Source organism: Orycteropus afer, unplaced genomic scaffold, assembly GCF_000298275.1.
Source record: "Orycteropus afer afer isolate SDZICR_OR568_19922 unplaced genomic scaffold, OryAfe1.0 scaffold00063, whole genome shotgun sequence".
Classification (NCBI taxonomy): Eukaryota; Metazoa; Chordata; class Mammalia; order Tubulidentata; family Orycteropodidae; genus Orycteropus; species Orycteropus afer.
In genome coordinates this window covers 8,635,147-8,651,388 of record NW_006921650.1, presented here as the reverse complement: position 1 = coordinate 8,651,388, position 16,242 = coordinate 8,635,147, and the positions used below count along the sequence as shown (strand labels likewise).

Here is a 16,242-nt window from a genome sequence, read left to right as displayed (position 1 = left end):
TGTATCAGACAGTGTTTCTCTGCTATTCATAAGGTTTTCCCTGGCCAATTCTTTGAGAAGTGGATGGCCTCTTCCTTCTTCCTAGTCTGTCTCAGTCTGCAAGCTGGGCTGATACCTGTGCATCATGTGCACCCCACTGGATTTGAAACTCCAGTGGCACAGCCTCAAAACTCACAGCAACACGTCAGCACAGTAGGACAAACCGACAGACGAGTTTGTCTCCCTTAGCTGTTGGACCCCTCCAACCACCCTTACCTGGATGCCTGCAGCTGACTCCTGGAGCTGTTCCGGTCCCCTTTGCCTTTTCTGTCCTCTCCCTGCCTTCTCTCCTCACTGCTTGTGGGGCGTGGCCTGGGTTCCCTCTCCTTACCTGGGTCCCTGAGGCTGACTTCTCGATCTGTTCCTGTCCCCTTTGCATATTTCGGTCACTATACGTGCTATTCCAGGTTAATTACCCAAAACAAAAATCTGTGTTTGAGTCATGTTCTCTTTTGTATATCTAATAATTATTTTGTTCTTTCTCTTTTATAAATGAAATTTGCCAGAGATTTATCTGATTTAATGGTCTTTATAAACAGCAGTTGTTTTATCACGTCTGTAATATTTTTGCTTCATGTTTCGCGAGTATCTGCCACTATCTTTACTCCTTTCAGACATTTTTAGAGATCTATTTGTTTTGTAAATATTAAACAATATTTCATTGTTGTTTTTAAGTTCCACTGAATTGGTTCTGACTCATAGCAATCCCATGTACAACAAAATGGATCACTGCCTGGATTTTCAACATCTTCACAATCCTTGCTGTATTTTGCCCCATTGTCAGTCTGTTGAAGATCTTCCTCTTTTTTACTGAACATCTATTTTACCAAACATACTGTCCTTCTCCAGGGACTTGTCCCTACTGATAACATCTCCAAAGTACGTGAGATGAAGTCTTACCACCCTTCCTTCTTAGGAGCTTTCTGGTTGTACCAGGGGTCCAAACCAGTTCTTTGTTACTCCTTTACTAGCTATAGTGAAGGGTCTAAATCATATTACTTTCAGTCTTCTTTTCTACTATATGCATGTATTTCTAAATTTTTTTTTTATATGTTGATTTTGGTTATGTCTTACACATCTAAAATGTCATATCCTCATTGCCACATGCTTATATTTTCAGTTTTAGTTTTCTATTTAATCAAAATGGCTGAATTAGTTGGTTTCCTTTTTATTGTATTGTTTTTAGAAAACATAACTAGAAACATTTTTTTGTTTTCATTGTTGAGGTTTTCTTTGTGGCCTAATCCATGGTCATTTTTTTTTTTCTTTAAGTTAATGTTAAATATGTGCCTGTAAAGAATATATATTATTAATGTGTATGTTAGATTAAAATGTTAATTCTAATATTCAAGTCTATATAGCTTTACTTATTAGACATCTTATTCTGTTGATGTTTAAACTACGTCTGTTAGATTTGAGACTTTCTCTTCTTGGTAGCATAATGCTCTAGATTTCCTTTGACTTTCCAGTCTGAGAGCTTTTTTATTATAGGTGAAATTGATTAATTTACTTTTATTCATATGTAATCATTTATATGTTTGGAATTGATCTTTCCTTCTTATTTTATTTATTTTCTATTTATCATACTTTCTTCTTATCTGTTCTCTTCCAACTTTTCTTACCCCTGTCCCTCATTCCTTTTCATTATTTTGTTTAGAATTCATACATGTTAGTTATATTATTTTAGTAATTGCCTCCTAAGACTTAAGAAACATAATTAATGATTACATTTGGAATTAATCAGTATCTGCAGTCTGTCCAGATCAATTGGACAGCACTTCCTCAACTGTGTTGTTTAGTTTTATGTTTACCTATAAGCTCCTGCTTCTTTTATCTGCAATAGTTTCCTCCAACATATGTTGAGATTAGGTTCCTCCAGTCTTTATATTTAAAGGCCCTGTGGTGGTGCAGTAGTTAAAGCATTCCGCTGCTAAGCAAATGGTCAACTGTTGGAACCTACCAGCTGCTCTGTGGGAGAAAGATTTGCTTCTATAAAGATTTGCAGCCTCAGAATGCCTATTGGGCACATCTGTTGTGACCTAAAGTGCTCCTGTGAGTTATAATCAACTTGATGGCAGTGAGCTTTGGTTTGGAGTTTACGTTTGGAAGAAGTAAAGCGGGAATACTCCTTAGAAGTGAGGATGGCGAGACTTCATCTCTTATATTTGGTCATGTTACCAGGGAGGAGCAATCCCTGGAGAAGGATACCACGCTTGGTAAAGTAGAGGGGCAGTGAAAAAGAAAACCTGGAACACGATGAACTGGCACAGTGCTGTAGCACTGGGCTCAAGCACAGTAGCGATTGTGAGGAGGGTGCAGGGTCAGGCCGTGTTTTATTCTGTTTTCCATGATGTTGCTATGGATTGGAACCAACTCAGTGGCACCCAACAACAACAACAACAACAAAAATCTTTACTCAGTTTTAAAATAATCAGGATTAATCCTAATTATTTTCTGTCTTTGAATTCTTCAAAATTCTTGATTAGACATTGGCACTCTTTTTTTTCCCTCATTCCTCATTTTGATGTATTAATTTTGAAAAATTATCTTTTCAGTCATTATATGACATTTTAAGTAGGAAGGAGGTAAGGAACATGTATTCAGCATGCCAGGTAGAATCCTTTTAAATGGTGGGGTTTAGATTTATAGCTGTGTGTAATTTCATAAGTGATATATTATAAGAGCACATGTTCAAGAGAGTGTGCTATGTATTTCCTACAGGAAATGCTTTTGCTTAGCTTTTAAAATTGGTTATTATGAAGGCACATAATCATTTTCAACCTTTTAGTTATTTTATATGTGCTTAGAACTTTTATCGGTAATCTGTTCGTTATGTTTTTAACTAATTCCTTATGTAATTATTATTTTAAAATATATTTTGGTATTATCCTATACCATTAAAATAATGCATAATTTCCTACTGAAATAAGAGGTGAATGGTCATCCCTTAGAGAACAACTTCCCTTTTCTTGTTCTCTGGTTGAAGTTGGAGTCTGAACTGGGCAAAGCAAGCAGTTTCTTGTTCATGATGCTATGTACTGTTTCTTAAGGAAGAGTTGTCTTCTTATAGATAAATCTTAAGGATAGTTAACATATACGTATGAGAGTTTTTTTCTTTTTTGGTGTGAATTACCTTTTTGCATTATCATTAAAAAGTATTGGAGGATAACTTTTATATGTTTGAATATTATGCATGATTTATAACAGGTATTAGTAAACTTTTTCTGTACACAATCAGATAGTTAATACTTTTAGCTTTGTGGGCCTTATGATCACTGTTGCTACTACAGCTCTGTTGTAGTGTGAAAGCCATAGACAATCTGTAAGTGAATGATATGAATGTGTCCCAGTAGAACTTTATGGAGACTGAAACTTGATTTTTGTATACTTTTCACATGGCCTGAAGTATTATTGTTCTTTGTCTGCCCCTCCCCCCCGAATCATTTAAATTTGTAAGACCTACTCTTAGCTTGATCTGTACAAAATAAGTGGTGGGCTGGATTTTGGCTGGCTGAACACAATTTGCTAACCCTTCAATTAGAAAATTTTACAATAACATGCAAAAAAGCTCATCGTATATCAAGTGGGAAAAATAGCAGGTTACACAATTTTATGTATAGCGTATTTTCATTTTGTAAACAACAATTTACAGATAGGACTGGAAGTAGAGATTTCAAAATATTAACAGTAGTTCCCTTTTTGTTGCTAGATTATGGGTAAATTTACATTCTGTTAATTTGTATTTTCTGAGTTTCACATCTTAGATGTTTACTGTGTTGTTTTTAAAAAGAAATACTCTTAATCAGAAAAAAAGTGATTGAAAAAGTAGCACAGAATCTGTGCATTCTTAGCAAAACCAGGATATTTATTGTAATTAGCTTGATCAGTTTTGTTTACCCTCTGTTCCTGTTTTAGCCGACAAGTCCCAAATTTGGAAAAGCTGACTCATATGAAAAACTGGAAAAACTAGGGGAAGGATCTTATGCAACAGTCTACAAAGGGAAAAGCAAGTAAGTTTATTATTTTTTTAATATTTCATATGTAAAATATATTTGCTTTCTTAATACTAAATAGCAGTATATTTTAATTTTTATTTAATGTACATACAATAGTGATTTTTTCCCCTTGGATCACCCCCCTTGCAAATGTGAGAATTAGAGTTGGTTTTCTTTGCTATCAGTTTTGCATGTTTGTCCCATTTGTGCTTTCTGTTCAGCATTTTCTCTCCTTTGTCCCTTTTTTTTTTCTCTAGTTGGATTTGACACTCTGTGATGAGAATTCATTTCCAGGTGAATGATGTGGTTAATTTCTCATGGAGGTTTAGTGTTTGCTTAAGAATAAGAGTATGGATTTGAAAAAGTCAAGTATGTTGGCTATTCTTGATGTCTTTTTAAATAGAGCTTTTACTCCATCTTTCAGAAGACAGTTCAGAGAACTGCAAACTTTTTTTCTTTGTTTCTGTCTGATTTGGTGTCGTGCTGCTTATATTTTCACATAAAGAAATAACTTTTTCTCCCTTTGTCCTCTTTCACCTGTTACATCCTAAATTCTAAAAAGCGTGTCCCCCATTTCCTCCATGTGTCTCTGAGAGGAAACAATTTCTTTATCTTAATGATTAAGAGCACACAGGTATCATATTCAGTGGCACATAGCTTACAGAAAGCATGATGCTATTTCTGAAGTAACCACAGGAGGCATAAGCTTTGTTTTAACTCAATAACTTTAGCAAATTATGTTAAAAAATAATTTCCTAAACTGTTTACTTTTTTCTCTCCTTTCTTTTATTTTTTTATTATTATAGAGGGTAGAAAATTTTGACGTAAGTAAATTAAAAAAAAGAAAATTCTCTGAAGAATCATTCTAAACACATAATTAGCAATATTTACTGTATGCTAATTTGGTAATCTGGCTTTTCTGGAAGCTGTTACCTATGCTTATATTTTTTAAGTTAAAAAAAGGAAGGAGCTGCTTCTCTGGAAAAACACCAAATGGCGGATGACGCGGGTGCAGCGAGGGCCTGGAGGCCCCGGGGGCCCGGGGGCCCGGGGATGGGAGCCCGGGGCGGCTTCCGCGGAGGTTTTCGCAGCGGCCTGCGGGGCCGGGGTCGCGGCCGTGGGCGGGGTCTTGGCCGAGGTCGGGGAGCTCGCGGAGGCAAAGCCGAGGACAAGGAGTGGCTTTCTGTCACCAAGCTGGGCCGGCTGGTCAAGGACATGAAGATCAAGTCCCTGGAGGAGAGCTATCTGTTTTCATTGCCCATCAAGGAGTCTGAAATCACCAACTTCTTCTTGGGGATGTCCCTCAAGGATGAGGTTCTGAAAATCATGCCTGTGCAGAAGCAGACACGTGCCGGCCAGCGGACCAGGTTCAAGGCCTTTGTTGCCATCGGAGACTACAACGGCCACGTTGGCCTGCGTGTTAAATGCTCCAAGGAGGTGGCCACTGCCATCTGTGGGGCCACCATCCTGGCCAAGTTGTCCATCGTCCCGGTGCGGCGAGGCTCCTGGGGCAACAAGATCGGGAAGCCCCACACAGTACTCTGCAAGGTGACTGGTCGTTGTGGCTCTGTACTGGTGCGCCTCATCCCCGCGCCCAGGGGCACTGGCATAGTCTCTGCCCCTGTGCCCAAGAAGCTCCTGATGATGGCTGGCATTGACGACTGCTACACCTCCGCCAGGGGCTGCACTGCCACCTTGGGCAACTTTGCCAAGGCCACTTTTGATGCCATCTCCAAGACCTACAGTTTTCTGACCCCTGATCTGTGGAAGGAGACCATCTTCACCAAGCCTCCCTACCAGGACTTCATAGACTATCTCGTGAAGACCCACACCAGAGTCTCAGTGCAGAGGACCCAGGCTCCAGCTGTGGCCACCACATAGTGGTTTTTATACAAACAAGACAAATAAAACAATTGAATTAAGCCTGGGGGTGGGGGGGAAGGAACAGCTGTGTCAGTAAGGAAATGCATAAATGGTGTAAGTCCAAAGTAGTAGTACTTTTAAAGCTTTGGTATTTGCAAAAAAAAAAAAAAAACCTAAAAATGTCCTGCTGGTTTTTATTTGAATGAAAAATGAAGATAATACAAAACAAAACAAAAAACTCAAAAGGCTATTAGTGATTTAACCATGTTACTTGATCATTGTGGGATACCAAGTAATGGTCCAAATGGTTGAACTAATTTCAACAATTGGTTTGTTTACCAAATTTTCATATTTTTTCCTACTCTACTGTATAAAAACTACTTGCACATTTAATGTTAATAATTATGATAATTACCAGTATTAAGCAATCATTTGCCCAAGGCACCATACTTCCCATTTTCAGATTTACTGTTCACAACACCCTGTAAGATAGGTCCCATTATTACCATCCCCATTTGACAAATTTGGAAACTTGGTCCTCAGAGAAATGTAAAAAGTTTCTCAAGTCCTCACAGGTAGTAAGTGGCAGAGCTTGGTTTCAGCTCATATCTGTCTGGCTTAAAACCATTTTTTTCCCTATCCAGTATACCACACTGATTCCATAGTATAAGGTCTTGGAAAAATTGGTATTTATTGATTATTATAGATGATTCTCACATATACATAACTGTACTTGTTTTAATTATGAACCAAACAGAAGCACACGTGTATTTCTTCCAAAGGAAATAAACCCAATAGTTGGGAAGTGCTTTCCCTAAAAGATGTGCTCAGCTGATCTCCAAATGCTAGTTAATAACTCTATTAAATGTTAACTCTAAGATTTATGTCAAAGCCTTGGAGATAGTTGAAAGAATCTCTATTTATTGTGACTGAATAAAAGAGAGATGGCCTTTAAAAGGACCTGCAACCTTTTGAGAATGATGGTTTTGGACAGTTGATAGTTTTCACTCCAGCAGGTCTAAATTCACCTTGTCAGCATTTCTTGAGCAGTTTCAAGCCTGCTGGTCACATGTAGTGTTAAATTCCCTTCAGCTGGATGTGAAAGTCATTGCCCACTCACCTGCTTTAAGAGATGACGGGTTTCCTGTGCCTGCTTGCTCTAAGGTGGCAAGGTCAGGAAGGGCAACAACAGTTACGTGCCATCTAACAGGATTTGAGAGCTGAGTTGGTTTGCTGTTTCTTTTGAAGTCTTGCATAATTTAAAGAGCCAGATAATGTTGGGAACAAAATTCCAGTAGTTTTCAGTACTTTCCTATAAATGTCTGCACCCCGACCCCATCTTTAAGCGTTATCTTTAACATCCTCCTCCAGAACAGCTGTAATTATCTTGCAATAAAGCTGCCTGGCATTTGTGTTGATCACACTGATTTTCACTTTGTCAGCAATTTACATTGTGTGTGTGTGCGTGCGCGTGTGTATTATATTTATTTATTTATTTATTTTACTGGTGTTAAGTTTGAATTTTACCATAAACCTCATTAGTTCCAAGTCTTACTAATTTTGCATTAACATTCATGACATCTTTCTTCTTCTACCTATAACTTACATAAAACCAAAAAAACCAAACTCACTGCTGTTGTGTTGATCCTGACTCATAGCGACCTCTCCTTGGGTTTCGGAGGTGGTATCTCTATGGAAGCAGATTGCCCAGTCTTTCTTCTGAGGAGTGGCTGGTGGGTTTGTATTGCCAGACTTCTGCCATCTGTTATCTCATGATTTTTAAAAATAAAATATAAACAAGGAATATTTGCCCCATTAAGAGGTTTGTGTACTTTTTGATTTTGATATAGTTGCTATTAAGCAAAGTTTAGAAACCTGAGTAGGAATGTTTTCATTATCTCTGAATTCTCTTGGGTCTCATATTTGGGATGAGGTAACATTGATTGAGATTCTTGTACTCTAGCGTCTTTGTTAATGAACCTGTGTCTGAAAAATGGCTAGCTCACATTGCCTACCACTGCCCAAAACACTCACAAATAAGTTTTCTTTATTTGGGGGGGAAACAAAAAAGAAAGAAGCTTTGCATTTATCACATTTTTATATTTGTGTAGAGAGCTTTATTTTTGGTTGGTAGTATTTGTTTTGACAAGTACTTATCATCTTCTTTTACATTGTTTTTTTTTGTGTGTGTTTTTATGTAATTTTTTTGGAGGGGGCAGCAATTTATTATCAGTTTGACTATTTATTCCTATCGTGGTTTGATATTCTCATTATATTCTCTCTGCTTAACTCTTGTAACATTTAATACAGCACTTTTTAAAAAAATTATGCAGTGTATAATGCTGTGTATTTTCTAGAAGTATGGCATTTTAAAAACTGTCTTTATTCAAAGATCCATGTAAACAATTAGTCCAAAAGATTAACAAACCATGAAAACCTCAGCCTATATGACCCTGAGACCAGAAGAACTTGATGGTGCCTGGCTACCAATGCCAACCACTTGGAAAATGATCAACATTGGAAATACTGGATAGAGTAGGAGAAAAATGTGGAACAAGACTCAAAAATCATAAAAAAGACCATGTTAACTAGTCTGATGGAGACTGGTGAAACCCCTGAGACTACAGCCCTGAGACACCCTTTGGGCCTGGTATTGAACTCACTCCCAGGGCTTAGCTCTCAGCCAAACAATAGACAGGCTTACCAGCCGAGCAACTGTACCAGGGAGATACACTCGTTAGAATAATCAACCATAAGGGATCAGAAGGGTAGCATTTTGCACAAGGAGAAAGGCAGGGAGGCAGGAATGCATAGGCAGGGAGGCAGGAATGCATAGGCAAGAAGGACATAGGGAAGAGGTAATCAAAGGGAGCCATGGGAGGAGAGCTGTTCCAGTGTGGGGAATGAAACCAGTGACAAAAAACAAAATGTGTGTGAACTGTTGAATATATAATGAATCTGCTTTGTAAAATTTCACCCAAAACAAAAAATGTAAAAAAACCACAAGTAATGTTTTTACTTAAGCATCTTGAAATCCTTTTACCTAGGTTTGCCAGGGACCCGTGTCTCTTTAAGATTTTAAGAGACATGTTAATATTTTTTATTTTAATCAGCTAATATTGAGTGTTTTTTATGTTTTTTTTTTTTTTTACTTCTCTTATGCTGTAGGTCAAAGCGAGTTAAATCATTTGTGGGTTCTGCACTCAGGGAACTAAATCTTGAAGGGAGATGGTATATATACATAAATGATTTTATATAGGTCAGAATGTAGTGTTCCTAGGTAAATGGTGGGGCATTTCAAAAGGAAGAAAGAGAGGATAATGTTGAATGATGTATTTTAGATGTGTTCTTCCCAGTGATGACTGATTGCGTTCAGAAGCCCCAGCCTCCTGTGGTTTTAAATCGGGCCTCCATCACCACCATTTCTTACTCTTAGGGATTCTTGGCACAGTTCCCTCTTGGGGCTTGGTTTCCGAAGTACACATAATGAAATTTTCACCCTTTGTTACTAGACTTTTCATTAAATTTGTTGATGCCTGAGCACCTTAATGTGAAATTAGACTGATTTTTTTATGATAGCTGTGCAAATTTTTGTTAGACAAAAATACTGTGTTTGAGTTTTAAAGTGGGATTGTTTTTAAACAACAAAATTTGGAAGGATTGGCACGTTGCTTGTGTGTGGGCAGTCATGAATGCCTGGCTATTTTATTTTTATTTTGAGTATTTGTCCATTTTTTTTTTTTATATATGTAATTTATTTTATTTGTTGTTGGTGGTGGGCCTTGCTATTTTAGAGAAAGAGCTATGTCCACCACCTCCTCTTCTCCAGACTTGAAATGTGATGGGACCCACATTCTCCTCAGTGCACTGGGATCCACAGGGGGAGCACACTCAAGTCCCCCCAGATGCCTCCATTCTCCCGCACCTCCAGGGTTTTGTACCCGAGTGAGAAGCTATGAACCTTTACCCTTACCTGGGATAGAGTTCTTTTCCTTCTATGCTACTAAATCTAGAAGAAATGTAAAGGTTACACTGCTTGGTTTTTATTTTCTTATACCTGACTTGTCAGAAGAAGAAGAACCTGCTGTTTGTTCCACCTCTGGAATGAGAGTGTTGGACTTGATCAGCCTGATCCTGATCCCTGAGCCTGTTGAGGTGAAGATGCCAAAGCCTTGCTCCTTTGGGAGTCTGCTAAACACAGAAGGCTGCCCACACTGGTTTGTGCCAGCCATAAATTGTTATCTCAGAGGTCAGTAAGAACAATGGAGACATTTGCTCACTTTTTGTAACATGAGATTTATGTGATTGAAAGTGCCAATCTTGTTTTAGCATTTCGTTCTGCCAATTTGTTCTGAATAATTGAACTTGAATTAAATGACCTCCTAAATTGAGAGACCAGGCCAAACCAAGGCTGAAATATACTAAATACATTTCAAAAAGAGCTCTTCAAAGCCCCAGGAGGAATAGGAGGGAGAAATGCTGTTAATTAGAGCAAGCAGCAGCAAGAAGAAAGGCAGCAGGAGCTAACCATGTTTTCAGAGTATGGGAGATTGAAGATGTGGTTCTTTCTGTTTGCCCTGAGGGTCAACCCCACTGAAACACTATCAGAAGGAGTTTGAAGAATTCTAAAAGTTAGAAATCCCCAGATGGAAACACTGGGCTTCTGGTTCATTGAAGTTTCGTGTTGACACCTGGATAGTTGTCCTAGATGTTGACTTCCAGTATCTTGAGAGGTTAAAAATCAATTGCTGTTGAGTTGATGGCAACTCATGGTGACCCTATGTGTGTCAGAGTAGAGCTGTGCTCCACAGTGTGTATTCAGTGGGCGACTGGAAGTAGATTACCAGGCCTTTCTTCCAAGGTGCCTCTGGGGGTATTCAAACCTCCAATTTTTCAGTCAGCTAACCTTTTATACCAGCTAGGGACCCACAAATGGGAACTTTGCACAAAAAAGAGAGGCAGATTTAATTACATTTTGCTGCAGGATTTACAGAGCTTCTACATTTTGCTGCAGGGTGCTCCTGAGATCCACCCTCTATTTCTCATTAGGTCTGCTCTGATTTCTTCTAGACTTTGGGTCCGTGGGCCAAAGCTTATTATCACAGCTCACTTGAAAGATCAAACCTGTAACTACACTATTAGTCATAGAATATGAAAATGACAGCATCCTATGATAACACAGTGTTAATTTTTGTAATTTCATGCATAAAGCAGGGCATTACAGAATATAATAGGAGTAACTGAATTTTATTTAAAAAAGTAGAAGTAAATGGAGTAAGTGAGATTTTCAGATTTGATGGCTTTGTGTATAGGTGAAAGTTGAAAAAGTAGACTAATTATCCTTACCTAGTCTGAAGAAGATAACTGCCCACCCATCAACATCTGTCAATTTTATTTTTTAAAATCCTGAAAGCCTACTCAAATTGAACATTCAGCTTAATGTCCTTTAGAGGAAGAATGCAGGCATGAGAGTTTGGTCAATGGTACTGATTTGGTCAATGGTACTGATTTGGTCAATGGTACAGCTGATTTCATTTAACTTGCAGCATATGAACAGTGCCTAACCTTTTTGACAGACTTCTGGTGGCACATTGTGATATTAATGTTACTGTTTGATAATTTCCACATTCTGTTGGATCACCTTTCTTTGTAATGGGCACAAATACTGTTCTCTTCCAGTTGGTTGGCTAGGTAGCTGTCTTCCAAATGCCTTGGCACAAATGAGTAAGCACCTCCAGCACTGCATCAATTTGTTGAAACATATCAATGGATATTCCTGGAGCCTTTTTTTTTTTTTTTTTTGCCAGTTCCTTCAGTGCATCTTGGACTTCTTCCTTCAATACCATTGGTTCTTGACATAGGCTTCCTCCTGAAACGATTGAATATTGGCCACTTCTTTTTGGTATGGTTGGTCTGTGTATTCCTTCCATCTTCTTTTGATGCTTCCTCTGTCACTCATTATTTTGCCAATGAAAGCCTTCAGTATTGCAACTCGAGGCTTAAATTTTGTGTTCAGTTCTTTCAGCTTCAGTAATGCTGAATATGATCTTCCCTTTTGGTTTTCTAACTTGAGGTCTTTGCACATTTCATCATGATATCTTACTTTGTCCTCTTGAACTGCTCTTTGAAATCTTTTGCCTCCCTCTTTTATCTCATCATTTCTTCATTTGCTTTAGCTACTCTTCGTTCAAGAGCAAGTTTCGGAGTATCTTCTGGTGTCCACTCTTGTCTTTTCTTCCTTTCCTGCCTGTTTAATGACCATTTGCTTTCTTCAAGTATGGTATTCTTGATGTCATTCCACAACTCGTCTGATTTTTGGTCATTGGTGTTCAGTACATCAAATCTTTTCTTCAGATGGTCTCTAAATTCAGATGGGATATAATCAAGTTCATTTTTTTGGCTCTTGTGGACTTGTTTTAATTTTCTTCAGCTTCAGCTTGAACTTGCACATGAGCAACTGATGGTCTGTTCCACAGTCAGCTCCTGGCTTTATTTCGACTGAAGATATTTAGCTTCTCTATCGCCTATTTCCACAGATGTAGATACACTTTAGATGAATGGCTAATGAAAGCTTTGTTGAGGAAATAATACATAAATGTAGATCTGAAGGAAGAGATTTAACCAATCAAGTACAGAGTAAGAACAAGAAAGAGTGTTTCAGGCTAGGCCCTTAGGAGAGAAGAGGTTGGTGTGTTGGAGAAACTCAGAGAAGAACCATGAGACCTGGGGCAGGGGATGTGTGCAGGAAAGATTGCCCTGAGTTGAGTTTGGAGAAATTGGCAAGGTCTTGAAGGTCACATACAAGGAGAACAGTCCTTGTGCATTATTGCAAAATGAACCACCCTAAGAAAACAACATTCATTTATTTAGCTCATAAGCTTTTATTTGAGGCAGGGCTGAGCAAGAACAGTTTGTTTCTGCTCCCCATAGTATTATTTTATGCAGTTCAGCTGGGGGTTGAAGGATCCATTATCAAAATGGTCCAGTCACATGGATGGCAAGTTGGTGCTGGTGCTTCATGTGGATTGGTCTTTGTAATAACATGGTGATTAGGTTCTCAGAGTGAACATCCCAAGATAAAGGAATTGAGACTTCTCATTTTAACTCCAACATGTAAAGAGCTTGAAAGACATCACTTTCCAGAAAAAACTTGCCAAACCCCAAATCAATGAATTATCTCTGACCTGTCAAAAGAACTAAGGTTGCAGGCAAACTACTGTCTCAAAATCAGGAGAGGCAGCTGCATCCATGTAGACATAGCTGGGATCTTTTACCTGGAGCAAAAGCCATAGGAGCCATAGGAGCCTGGCAGGAACATTTAAATGACAATTCTGATTAATTGCTAAATTATCACTGCTGAGTAGTAGTAGTAGTAGTAGTAGTAGTAGTAGTAGTAGTAGTAGTCTTAGGGATGCCCCACATTTCGGCATGGTGCCTAAAGCATTTGACTGCTAACCAGAAGCCTGGCAGTTCAAACCCACCAGCTACTCCTTGGAAGGAAGGTTGGGCAATTTACTTCTGTAGAGATACTGCCTCGGAAACCCAAGGAGTGGTTGCTATGAGTCAAATCGACTCGATGGCAGTGAGTTTGTTTTTTTTTTTTTGGTTTACCTCCATGAACTTCATTAAGTTCTCACAATGAAGATCGGAGAAAAATCTCCTTGTAGCACTATCAATGAAAAGAGAAGAGTAATCACTGTAAAATACACCCAGAGCATTTTCTCTCTAGGGAAGTCATGGTGACACAAATGATTAAGCACTTAGCTGCTAGCCAAAAGGTTGGCTCTTTGAACCCATGCATTGGCATCTTGCAAGACAGTCCTAGTCATCTGCTTCTGAAAGGTCGTAGCCTTGAAAACCCTATGGGCAGTGCTTTTCTTTACACATGGGATCACCGTGAGTTGGAATTGACTTGATGATTACTACTACTACTAACAACAACAACAGCAATAGCAAAGCACTCTTCAAGAAAAGAATTTGTCGTATCCTTATCCTACCTACTGGAAGAGAATTTCTACACTCTAACACTTTCCAGCCTGCCTGCCTCATCTGGGTGGTGGTGCTGGTGGTGGGGACAGACATAAACAGTGGTCAAGGCCTCAAGAAAATGGATTCCATTTCATTTTTGACAACTTCCAGTTTTCCTAGATTCATACTTTATACATTCCATGTTCTGATTATTAATGGATGTTTGCAGCTGTCTCTTTTCATCTTGAGATGTGCCACATCAGCAAATGGAGGTCCTGAAATCTTTACTCTATCCACATCATTAAGGTTGGCTCTACTCTGAGGATGCAGCTCTTCTCCAGTTGTATTTTGTGTGCCTTCTGACCTGAGGGGCTCATTTTCTGGCTATATGAGACAGTGTTTTAGGGCTGTTCATAAAGTTTTCCACTAATATATCAGACTGTGTTTCACTGCTATTCATAAGGTTTTCACTGGCCAGGTTTTTGAGAAGTGGATGGCTTCTTCTTTCTTCCAAGTCTGTCTTATTTTGGAAGCTCCGCTGAAACCTGTCTGCCATGAGTAATCCTGCTGGCAGTTGAAATACTGGTGGCATAACCTTCAGTCTCACAGCAACACTCAAGCCACCATAGTATGGCAAACTGACAGCTAAGTTTGTTTCCCTTAGCTGTTCCAAACTTCTCCACTCACCTCCTGGTCTCCCACACCTGGTTGGCTTATGCAGCCTGCCCCCAGGGTGCTCCAAACACCCACCTTCCACTGTGCCCGGCTGGTTTATGTGGCCTGCCCCCGGGACGGTCCAAACACCCACCTTCCGCTGTGACCAGCTGCCTTATGTGGCCTGCCCCTGGGGTACTCCAAACATCTGCCTTCCACTGTACCCCAATTAGGGAATTAGAAAGACAAACTCTATACAACCGGAGAAATACTTGTGAAGGTCACAATCTTGAGATGTAAGCCCACTAAAAGAATTGAAATTTACTCAGAAGATTATAGAATGATCACAGTCCCCTAATTCTTACCACCATATTAACAGAGTTCCAGTGTAATAACAGTGTATTACAGCTGGAAGAAATGTAGGACACAGACTGTCTCTGAGGAAAAGTTCTTAGGAAAACCCAAAGTCAAGAGAAGACAAAAACAAGACCCTTGAGTAATTTGAAGCCTCTGGTACCTCTGGCACCAATATCTGGCACATAACCTAATTCCTAGCCATTTAATGTAAATCCTCACACTTAAAAATCTATTTACTTTAGTTCCCATTACCTGAATAAGCATGTCTGGCTTTCAGCAGAAATTATAAGACATGTCAAAAGGCAAGGAAAAAACTGTCTGAAGAGACAAAGAAATTATCAGAACTAGACTGTGATATGACACAGATGTTGAAATAATCAGATGATAACGTTACTATGATTAATGTAGGCGCTCTGGTGGCATCGTTCCTAAGATACTTGACTGCTAACCAGAAGGCTGGTGGTTCAAACTCACCAGCCACTCCTCGGAAGGAAGGTTGGGCAGTCTACTTCCATAGTGATACCACCTCAGAAACCCAAGGAGGGGTTGCTGTGAGTTGGATGCGAGTCAATGTCGGTGTGTTTGGTTTTTTGGTTTTATGATTACTGTGGTAAGGGCTCTAATGAAAATAATAGACCACATGCAAGAGCAGATGAGTAATGTAAATAGAGATAGAAAGTGTAAGAAAGAACAAGAAATGCTAAACATAAAATTTAAATGAAACAGAAATAAAAAATACTTTAATTAGTCATCTCAAAATTTAAATAGTAGACTCAAATTGGCTGAGGAAAGAAGTCAGTGAACCAGAAGATAGGTGACTAGAAACTTCTCAAAACTGAAATTCAAAGGAAACATAATAAAGATAATAAAAAGAGGACAATTTAGAATGTGGGACAATCTCAAAAGATGTACCATACTCATAATTGGGATATCAGAAGGCAGCCGAAATGCTCCTTGGAAATGAGAATGGTCAGACTTTGTCTCACCTACTTTGGTCATGTAGTCAGAAGGGGCCATTCCCTGGAGAAAGATACCATGCTCAGTAAAGAAGAAGGTCAACAAAAAAGGGAAAAAAGGGAAAGCCCCTCAACAAGGTGACTTGATACAGTGACTCAGAAATGGGCTCATGTATAGCAAGAAATGTGAGGATGGTACACGACCAGGCAGTATTTTGTTCTGTTGTATATAGCATCGCTATGAATTGGAGTTGACTCAATGGCACTGCAAAAACGGCAAGGCCACCTCTAACCCTACAAGAGGAAGATAGGATTACCAGCAGTAACCCAAGGCCTATTCCTGCCAGGCCAGACATGCTGCTTCCCTCCAGCCCATTCACCAACTGTTCCTCCCAAAGCACCCACCACCT

The 16,242-nt window shown here is 39.1% G+C and overlaps 2 protein-coding genes across 2 annotated transcripts in view; both read left to right on the top strand.

The window, feature by feature from the left end:
* CDK14 (cyclin dependent kinase 14) overlaps window positions 1–16,242 on the top strand; it is an 835,387-nt gene that overhangs the window by 273,150 nt on the left and 545,995 nt on the right. The window contains exon 4 of the mRNA XM_007939825.1: window positions 3,955–4,049. Coding sequence (XP_007938016.1) covers window positions 3,955–4,049 — 95 coding nt within the window. The remainder of the gene's footprint in view (window positions 1–3,954; window positions 4,050–16,242) is intronic.
* LOC103196164 (40S ribosomal protein S2-like) lies at window positions 5,028–5,915 on the top strand. The gene has a single exon (XM_042780807.1). It carries the CDS (start codon window positions 5,028–5,030, stop codon window positions 5,913–5,915), a length of 888 nt encoding a protein of 295 aa, XP_042636741.1.